We start from the raw sequence: 10,515 nt of genomic DNA on the forward strand, positions 1-10,515 counted from the left end.
ACGGATCTCCATCTCCATCAAACTTTGACATGTGCGACATCCTAAAGCCTGTAGGATATGTTTCCGCTGCAATGTTTGGAGCAAAAGGTTCGAGCTCCTCATCTGAGTCCAATCATCCTTTTCCTTCCTAGATAAATGTCTTTTCAATTGCTCTTCCATTAGAGCCAGTCTTTCAAGGGTTTGGTCCCTAGTCCCTAGGTTAGCTAGGGGCTGTTCAACAACTCCCATCCTAATATACACGTTTGACAGGTTATTGTCCCTCCATGTTCGAGCTTGGTTATGTGGGACATTCCCATTGTCGCGTACAATGGACGGACCTCCCTCATGCCGAGTATAGCTAACATCCTCATCCCGAGCTTGATATCTTCTCTGTGAGTTTAAATGATCGCGCAGGTCGGACTGTGGATCATATCGAGGACTTTGTGCTGAACTCAAGTGATTTCTCAGGTTGCTCTCGGACCTGCCTCCATGCTGACTCTCTGTCCAATAACTTTCGTTTGCGAAATTTACAGCTCGCAGTTGAGATCAAGGGCCTGGGTTCTCAACACGCGTTCGTGGGGTGGAAGTATTTGCGGATGGGGGAGGATTTCTCCTATTGTTCCCATGACCTGGAACATCTCGTTGAGGACGAGGTGGTGTTGGATGTCTTACAGGCGACAGAGGATGCCTTATGGGCGAGGCTATCCTCGTTCCATCAGGAAGGACTAAATTAGCCCGCCTTGGTTCTATTCCAATGTCCCTAGTTCTCTATACCTGGGGCTTTGATCGTGGCACAGAAGGATTTGTTGGATCATTGTGCCTTCGTGAGCTTGTCCCAGCCCCTCCTCGGGAATTGTTATGGGCATTTCTAGGAATCTGTGAAGAAGGTATAGAACTATGAGTCACAGTCCTGACCAATCGACTGACATGCTGATGATGACCAATGGGTTGGGCATTCTGGTGGTTTCGCCCTGAAGGCACAGAACTCGGAGTGGCGGTTTTGACAGATTGACTCGGTTTAGACTAGTTATTCCTGTGGGACTTATGAGACCCACTTTGCCTTTTTCCGACATTAACGTCGGTTGCAAGAGGGGGTAACCGAGCCAAGACCTCCTCAATCTTCCTATTTTCCCAAGCAAGATGGCTCATTAATTGGGCATTTTCCATCTCGACGACAGTCAGGTATCTTGGATTAGGATTTGGCGGTAGTGACGCTGAACTTCCAGTATCGTCTTAACCCGCCGGTTGTTTTCCTGGACGTTGCTGAACATCCGAGCCTCTTTCATCAGGAACAGCGGTACGTTCTCTATACCTGGGGCTCTGATCGTGGCATAGAAGGATTTGTTGGATCATTGTGTCTTCGTGAGCTTGTCCCAGCCCCTCCTCGGAAATTGTTATGGGCATTTCTAGGAATCTGTGAAGAAGGTATAGAACTATGAGTCGCAGTCCTGACCAATTGACTGACATGCTGATGATGACCAATGGGTTGGGCATTCTGGTGGTTTCGCCTTGAAGGCACAGAACTCGGAGTGGCGGTTTTGACAGATTGACTCGGTTTAGACTAGTTATTCCTGTGGGACTTATGAGACCCACTTTGCCTCTTTCCGACATTAACGTCGGTTGCAAGAGGGGGTAACCGAGCCAAGACCTCCTCAATCTGCCTATTTTCCCAAGCAAGATGGCTCATTAATTGGGCATTTTCCATCTCGACGACAGTCAGGTATCTTGGATTAGGATTTGGCGGTAGTGACGCTGAACTTCCAGTATCGTCTTAACCCGTCGGTTGTTTTCCTGGACGTTGCTGAACATATGAGCCTCTTTCATCAGGAACAGCGGTATGATGGGCCTCCTGCCCACCAGGCTGTTCTGTCTCATTATAATGCATTGATCGAGTGAACGCCATGATGAAATTCGACTGGAACTTGTGAAACACTAATTTCCTCTCAATGAAAGCACTAAACTGTTGACGCGATTTTTTGCTGACAATGTATTTTGAAATAAAACGGGTAGATTAGTGCTATATTATAAACTGCAATGAAATAGTAAGCATTCACTCAAAAGCACAGAACTATTACGTGGTTCAGTGGTTAAAATCCACCTAGTCCACGAGTCAATATTACTACTTTTTTCTCTCTATTTCTGTAGAGTTTCGGTAATACCAAAATAATTTCCCTTTTTCCTGTCCAATATTCCTAGTATTTATAGGGAAATTCCATTGACATGTTTGGGTAACTGCGTAATTAAATAAGCTATATAATTAATACAGATTATTCCTATTTACATTAGGATATGATTTGATAACAGAATAAATATACTCCCGCTGTCTCGAATAAGAAATGATAGATATATGATACAGCTTGGTCATTAATGAACTTATAAAGAATCCCCGAATCTCCTGGGATCCTTCAGTATGCGTTATGTCTAGGTTCTCGCGAGCTGAATATCTCACCTGAGCTCGTGTTTAACAACTACCTTACTCCGAGCTCGTAGTAAGTTCAGAGCGCCCAAAATTGGATCTGACCATTATGAGTCTCGAACTCGATTGTTACCTTAAGTGTTGGTCAGATAATAACCTGTATACCGTGTATGAACTGAATTGAATCTCGAGCTGCTCACATCATTAATAACCAGATATTCTACTTTGCTCTTTTTCTACATATTTACCTGCTAGCTGTAGCCGAGCTAAATAATTGAACTCGTGCTAATTTTAGGGTACAACATATATATATATGTATACTAAGTAGAAGTAACATGCAATGCACATTTACTTAGTTTTAAAGTTGTAAACATTGTCATAATTTTAATAAAAACCAGTTTACTGTTTTTAAAAAATATATATAATAGAATGAATTATAGTTCTATAGTATATATAAATATTTATATCAATATTCTCTACATATATGACATCTAAACACAACATTGACATAGATATATATTTACATGGCTACATGACATATATATATGTAAATTACAATAATATTTAAAAAGAAATTAATAATAGAAATAAAATTAGAATAGAAAAAGTCAGTGTAGACAATAGTATACATTAACTATTTTTAGTTTATAATGTATCTCGCAATGTCCTTTGGTGAATTTGATGAATAAAAAGAACTCCAAATCACTTGATATAAAAAACAAACTATGTATGCCATTATTATTTTTAAATAAATATGATTTAATTATTTAAATCACCGTAAAATATCTTTAAAATATCCTATTTTAATTGATTAATTTTTATTTAAGTTTATGTTTGTTCTAGTTTTTTAATTTGGCACTCACAATAAGAGATTATATATTATTTGTTTAATATAATATTAATATTATACGTGTATTTTAAATTTAAGTTTGTTGCTAGTTGATAGTAAATTATATTATATTATATTATATATTTAATATGATATTATTCTAATACATGAAGTTTAAATTTAATTTAATTTTATTTAAGTTATAAACATATGGTTTATTATTTTTAAATGATTGTCATGGTAAAATATCTAAAAAAATATCTTATTTTAATTTGTTTAATTATTTATTTATTTAATTTCATTTAAGTTTAAGTCATGTTTACCATCTATCATTAAATATAAGAATATTTTATTAAATATAAGAATATTCCGTTAAAGTTAACGAAAAAAAATAAAACACCGTTAAAACCAAGAATTTCCGTTATCTATACACTTTTGTATAGAAATGATATAGATATAGATTCTATTATCATTAATACGTAAATCAATCAAATTTGGAGATATGAATTAGAATTCATTAAAAATTGAAATTGAAATTGAAAGAATTTAGAGAGAAGAAAAAAAAAATTAGAGTAGAAGAAAATATTAGATTAATATAGAATGTTTAGTATATATATAGATTCACAAAGAAATATTTATCTATTTTTAAATAATAATATCTTATAAATATCTCATTTAAATGTTAAAAAAATTACATTTATTATTATTATAATATATAAAATGAATAAAAAAAATTAGAATAAAGGAAAAAATAGATAGAGTTTTTGAGAAAATATTTGAAGAGTTTTTAGAGTACTACGTAGAATAAATGAGAAAAATTTATAATATTATATTTTCATAATAAATACATATTTTTTTAATTAACAACTATATATATGAATTATTGATCTTAATACAATGATTAATATTAAAATAACTATCCATGATAATACTATTAGGAGTCCACCTCTATATATATATTAGAGATCAAATTGGCATAATGATATGTACAACTAAACATAACACTGTTAAACTTATTATTAAATTTTCTTAAAGGAAAAAAAAATGTTAACTAAGTTTAACCATAAAGACAAACTCGTAATATATAATTTGATCAAACCTTCCCTCCTTTCCTTCATTTTAAATTTAAAAGTAGCCAGACTCAAAAGACACGTCACACAAAGACAACGGTTAGATTTTGGAAGAAAAGAAAGAAAAAGGGGGAAAACGCCCCCAATCAATCAGTCCTCAAATTCAAATCCTAGGGTTGACGCTCCTTCCAATCGAGCAAGACTAAATCTTGGATCGAAGAAAGAAAGATGGAGAAGTACGAGAAGCTAGAGAAGGTCGGAGAAGGGACGTATGGCAAGGTGTACAAAGCCAAAGACAAAGTCAGTGGCCAGTTGGTTGCTCTCAAGAAGACTAGGCTCGAAATGGACGAAGAGGGTGTTCCTCCCACCGCCCTCCGCGAGGTCTCCCTCCTTCAAATGCTTTCCCAGTCGCTCTATGTCGTCCGCCTCCTCTCTGTCGAGCATGTCGACAATCGCAAGGACGGCAGGCCCAAGCCCGTCCTCTACCTTGTCTTCGAGTATCTCGACACCGATCTCAAGAAATTCATTGATTCTCATCGGAAGGGATCAAATCCCAAGCCTTTGGCTCCTTCTCTAATCCGCAACTTTCTTTATCAGCTCTGTAAAGGGGTGGCCCACTGTCACTCTCATGGCGTCCTACACCGCGATCTTAAACCTCAGAATCTTTTACTTGACAAGGAACGTGGCATCCTAAAGATCGCCGATCTCGGCCTCGGCCGAGCATTTACTGTCCCGCTTAAGAGCTACACTCATGAGATTGTTACACTATGGTACAGGGCCCCTGAGGTCCTGCTTGGCTCCACCCATTACTCTACTGCTGTAGATATGTGGTCCGTCGGGTGCATCTTTGGTAAATTGATCTAGATCTTGGATTGCTCTTTCTATTTTTTTTTCTTCTTTCAGTCTTTCGTGGTTGAATGCTTCACTTGTTTTTCTTTACAGCCGAGATGGTACGAAGGCAGGCACTTTTTCCCGGAGATTCTGAATTCCAGCAATTGCTTCACATTTTTAGGTCTGTTAGAATATTTCTGCTGTTATCTACTCATTTTGAGAAAAAATTGGACCTGGAATATTGACATTTTAACAATTCTTATGTTGTGGTAAATTGCTGACTAAGTGTTCGATATTTTGCCTTGACGGAAATTTTTTAGATCCTGCTTTTAGGGTTGTATTGAATACTGCTATTGACCTTCCACTTGCATTTTTTTACATTTCATCTTTTGTGTAGGCTTCTTGGAACTCCTACTGATAATGAGTGGCGGGGAGTGACTAGTTTTCGAGATTGGCACGTGTATCCACAGTGGCAGCCACAAAACTTGGCACGTGCTGTTCCTTCTCTTGGACCAGATGGAGTTGACCTTCTATCGGTAATATAACCTGTTCTGTGTTTTCTGTATTTGACAATTATAATATTCATAAGTGGTGAAATAGAAAATTTAATACTATGATGTAACTTCTTGTATTCTAACATAATCAAATTAACTACAAAAATCACTTGGTGAGTAGACCCATTATTCTGAACTGAATTTTGATTTGACTTAATATAACGATATTTGTCAAACAGGAAAGTGAGTGTGAAGTCATCTAGGATGAACGCTAGCTTGAATTGAATTGAGTTCATTTATGTCTAAGGCAGTTTTTCATTCTTATGCTCGATCCATAATGCAATATTAATTCAACATGTGGCTTTTCTGCCTTCATTTTATAATACAATACGTTGGTTGGATATTTTGCTATGGTATGTTGACTCAATCCTGAAAACTAGCACTTCCTTTTTTCTCTTCATCAAGTTGGTAATTCTTGAATTTCTGTAAACTTTGGTCTATGGAAACAGTATGGTACATTTCGATTAACCTTACTCAAATTCTAAGTAATCAATATATTTGATCTGTTTATGCAGAAAATGCTAAAATATGATCCAGCGGAAAGAATCTCAGCTAAAGCAGCATTGGACCACCCTTATTTTGAAAGCCTTGACAAGTCTCAATTCTGAAGGCAATGCCTTGACACAACACGTAACTTGCTACCTGCGAGTGTACTTGGTCGTGGAGTTCGTTAGGGACTTGCTATTGTGTTGAAATTTGGGGGTTGTTTGTTAAAGTCTCTTGTCATCATCTTGGTGATTTGAACCCTATCATATAATGTTTACAAACTTTGCTCTCTCTATTTTCATTTTTAGCTTGATGGTTGCCATCTGGTTTATGTTCTGAGGTGTAAAAAGCTTGGAAATGAATAATACAAATTATAATAATGATTTTGATTAGGCAAAACTAATTGTGAAATTTTGAGACTTGTGTTACTCCAGTTGCTTTTTTAGGATATGTCATTGATATTATGTAGGGAAAATATTAATTTGACCCTTGTGTTTTGTTTGAATACTCAATCGGCTCTTGTTAAATACCAAAACAGACAATATGTTTTGTAAAATGGAACAAAATGATAATTGGAACACGATTTTATTCAAACAATTTTTCAATACGACTAAATGCCCTCAAGTCTTTTAATATATTGAATTAATTAAATAATTAAAATAGATTTTAAAATAAAAATTGATTTAAATAAAAAAAACTAATAAACTAAAAACTAAATCTAAGTTAAAAATTAAAAAAACCAAGTCCTTTCTTTGTTCTCTTCCCGTAAGCCCTAATTGTTTAGTCATTTTCTTCTTCTTCTTCTTCTTTCGGTGGTTGGGAGACGTGTGCATGGGCAAAGGAAGGGTTGGGAAACGACCTTGGGCTCGAATTTGTGTGAGGTAGGATGTGGGTCTCAAAGTTGATGGTGACTGGGTTTAAGGCAAGAAAGGTCTGGTTTCCGGCGAGACGAGGGTCAAAGGAGTGGGTTGGAGATGCCACTAGGCTCAGATCTGGGTCAGTATGAAGGGGTTGGAGGCTTGGATTTGGGTGAGGATCGACGTGGGTCACTGGGTTGATGAAGACGGGTCAACTAATCTAAAGTGCGATGGCGTGAAAGACGAGGTTGGGCTGAGGTAGGAGGCACGACGAGAATATAGGGGATGGGGTTGCTTGAGGTTTGAGGCATGATGGTGATTGGTTGTTCTTGTCCTTTGTTTTCTGGGGTTTTTTTTTCATGTGTTTTTTGGGTTGTGTTTATGAGTTTGCTCATATTTTCTTCTTGTTTTTGTTGGATTTTGCTTATATTTTTCTGAGTTTTTGTTCAAGTGGAAATTTGTGTATGAAGAAAATAAATAGTTCAATTTCTATTACAGGTTTGGATCTTAATTTGTGATGGTGAAATTTTTTGTTTTCAAATTTGGGTTCAATAAGAATGAACTGAAGAACGAAAGTCGAATTTGTTTTTATTTTGGATATGAATAAGGTTTTAATGATGAACACAAAACACTTGGTTTGATTTTAATTTTAATTTTTTTAGTTAGATTTTGACTGATTTAGTTATTGTGAAATGTTAATTATTAAATTTAGGTTAGATTTAGTTTTAATATAATTTAAGTAATTGATTTTGTTTAAATTTTGATTTAATGAAAAAAATATTTATTCTAATTTAATTAATTAAAATATGATTTTTTTTTATTATTTTTTTAATTTTAATTTTAGTTTTAATTCAATATTATTTTATTTCATATAATTTAATTCATTAATTAAAAAAACTTAAGGGCACTTTAGTCATATTGAAAAATTATTTGACCAAAATCAGGTTCAGAGTATCATTTTGTTCAATTTTGCAAAACACAGGGTTCGTTTTGTCATTTAGGAAAACACAAGGGTCGATTGAGTATTCGGGCAAAACACAAGAGCCAAATTGATATTTTTCCTATTGCGTATAACGAAGTTGAAAGACAAGCTTGATTAGTGTTCATGAGACACTTTTATCTGTGTCAAGACATACTAAAACCATGTTGGGGTTTTATGCCCTAATTAAAACTCAATTTCTTTGTAATCTCATTTTATTATCAATAAAAAAATAGAAATCATTTTTGACTTGGTCAATCACTTTGCTCACATGTTTTATTTTCATGATTATTTGTTTAATATAAACTTCTATTAAATCCCGAGCATATAGCTAATCGTATTTATAGTGACGTAATCACAGTGGAATATAAATATGATTATATGTTCAAAAGAAGTTAGTCCTAAGATTAGTCAGTGCACATGATTTACTGTAACGCCCTACATCCTTAGAGCCGTTACTAAGTGAGTTTTAAGACAAAACAGTGCAATGAACTCGCTAACCGAGGTTTTGAAACAAAAGTGTGACTAATAAAAAGTTAAGGCTGTACTCTTTGAAAATGCGTTGACTCAATAAAAACTTCTAGTATTTAAACAATTGGGATCCCAAAATAAGGTTTGAAAACTATTTACATCATGAAATAAGTTTACAGTTGATCGGTTACAAAATCATAGATTATTACAGCCATTTTCGAATAAACCCCCAACCAAAGCAGTCGGGCAGGCCAAACATGTACGCATCGCTTCACGCTCTCCGTACTCATGGTTGGTTGACTCAATCATTGCCCTTACCTGCAACACAGAGCACCCGTGAGCCGAAGCCCAGCAAGAAAACTCATGCAGAACATAACATATGCAACGTATACAGTTTATCATAACAGATAATCCACAATTAAACAAGTCAATCATTAGACTAAGCAAACACGGCCATGCCGCCCCAGAGCCTTACCGAAGCCTGGGGTATCGGTTCTCACCGCGAGGATAACTCATGTATCCCTTGGGTCCCACCCTGAATATAGCATCCCATGTGCTAGGTGTTACTTTCGGCCCACGGCCGCCCCGGCTTACGCCGTACCCGGCCCACGGCCGCCCCGGCTTACGCCGTACTCGGCCCTTGCCGCTCATTTCATCATAATCACACATATAGTACATTCAAAATAATCATTCACTCACATCATGATTCATTTAAGGTTTAAACATTTGCACATAATACAATCTGGGGCCATGCCCTAACCTCGGGTGTTATAGTTTTCTTACCTGCACACCGAGCCTCCTGATGCACTTAAGCCACGAGCACGGTCCTCAAGCACGAGCCTCACCAACAACCTAGTCACAACACACAAGAAACATCCCTCAATACTAATCAACCCAAAACCACTTCCCGGGACCAATCCCGCACTCTCGGGACTTCTAAAACCTTAAAACAACACCCCGGAGTCATCCCCCGAACCCCCGGAGCAAAGGCCTAAAATTGCCTAAAAATGATGCCCTGAAATTTGCCTTGTGCCGCGGCACCACATCCTTGTGCCGCGGCACCCACCAGCCAGAGGCTCCCTTGCCGCGGCACGAAAAACTTGTGTCGCGGCACGCCTTCGCAGACCCAGAATTCTGGGTTTTCTCCTGCGTTTTCTCCGAGCTAAAACCTTCCCAATTCATACTAAACCAATACCCAAACCCCAAAATCATTTTCAAACATCAAATAGACTATATAACAACCCATAACTCAAGGTTCAAGCTCAAAACATCAATACACCCAAGATTCACACCCATTGATTCCTATTTTCAGCAACTCATCCCAAAACTCAAACAACTAACTCAAGCTCTAGATTTTACAATTCAAAACAGAAATCAAAACTTAGGTATGTATAAAGCTCTTACCTCCAATGGAGAATCCACACAAGGCTTGCTTGACCCCTTCCTAGACTCCCACTTCTCCTTCTCTTCTTCTTCTTCTTCTTCTTCTTCTTCTTCCTCATGCCCTAGCTTTTCCCTCTCATTTCTCTTCTCTTCAAACTCTATCAAGACTAAACATAAATAAGCCCCAAACCGTACACCCCATATACACAGCCCAAATTTGTCTATTAACCTTGCCAAATGACCACTTTACCCTTACTTACCTATCTTTTCCTACTTAAACCTCAAGGGCACTTAAGTCCTTTCATTTCTATTTCATTTCTACCATTTTCTCTCTAAAAGTTGTTACTCTTAGCAGTAACTAATGGTTACCCAGGTTACTAAATCTCCAATAACCATTACCCGCTAAATCTCAACTTAACCATAAAATTCCCGAGGTACCCCTAGGCTCCTCCCGAGCCGGGTACAGAAATCCCGTTGCAACTCTTGAGTTAACTAGTTCTCTAGGACCGTCTCGGCACGTGCATCACAATAATACAACCACACCCACGTGGTACAATTCACAGAATACAATTATCACATATCAATACCGTTATGCCAATCATGGCCAAAATTACATTTACGCCCTTCTAACACGATCCGGGCCTACATGCATACTAGTAT

General features: G+C 36.9%; 1 protein-coding gene across 1 annotated transcript; it reads left to right on the forward strand.

Moving 5' to 3' along the window:
• The first annotated feature begins 4,363 nt into the window (after positions 1 to 4,363).
• LOC133777452 (cell division control protein 2 homolog C) lies at positions 4,364 to 7,517 on the forward strand. Its single transcript, XM_062217048.1, has 4 exons — positions 4,364 to 5,144; positions 5,237 to 5,306; positions 5,523 to 5,661; positions 6,195 to 7,517. Exons 1-4 carry the CDS (start codon positions 4,523 to 4,525, stop codon positions 6,285 to 6,287), a joined length of 924 nt encoding a protein of 307 aa, XP_062073032.1. The 5' UTR covers positions 4,364 to 4,522; the 3' UTR covers positions 6,288 to 7,517.
• The last annotated feature ends 2,998 nt before the right edge of the window (positions 7,518 to 10,515 follow it).

This window comes from Humulus lupulus, chromosome 5, assembly GCF_963169125.1.
Source record: "Humulus lupulus chromosome 5, drHumLupu1.1, whole genome shotgun sequence".
Classification (NCBI taxonomy): Eukaryota; Viridiplantae; Streptophyta; class Magnoliopsida; order Rosales; family Cannabaceae; genus Humulus; species Humulus lupulus.

Bases quoted from the DNA above. Each gene is read 5' to 3' on its own strand.
- LOC133777452 (XM_062217048.1), top strand. From the start codon at position 4,523: ATGGAGAAGTACGAGAAGCTAGAGAAGGTCGGAGAAGGGACGTATGGC. The intron at 5,307-5,522 runs GTCTGTTAGAAT...TCTTTTGTGTAG, and splicing joins CAATTGCTTCACATTTTTAG to GCTTCTTGGAACTCCTACTG. The intron at 5,662-6,194 runs GTAATATAACCT...CTGTTTATGCAG, and splicing joins ATGGAGTTGACCTTCTATCG to AAAATGCTAAAATATGATCC.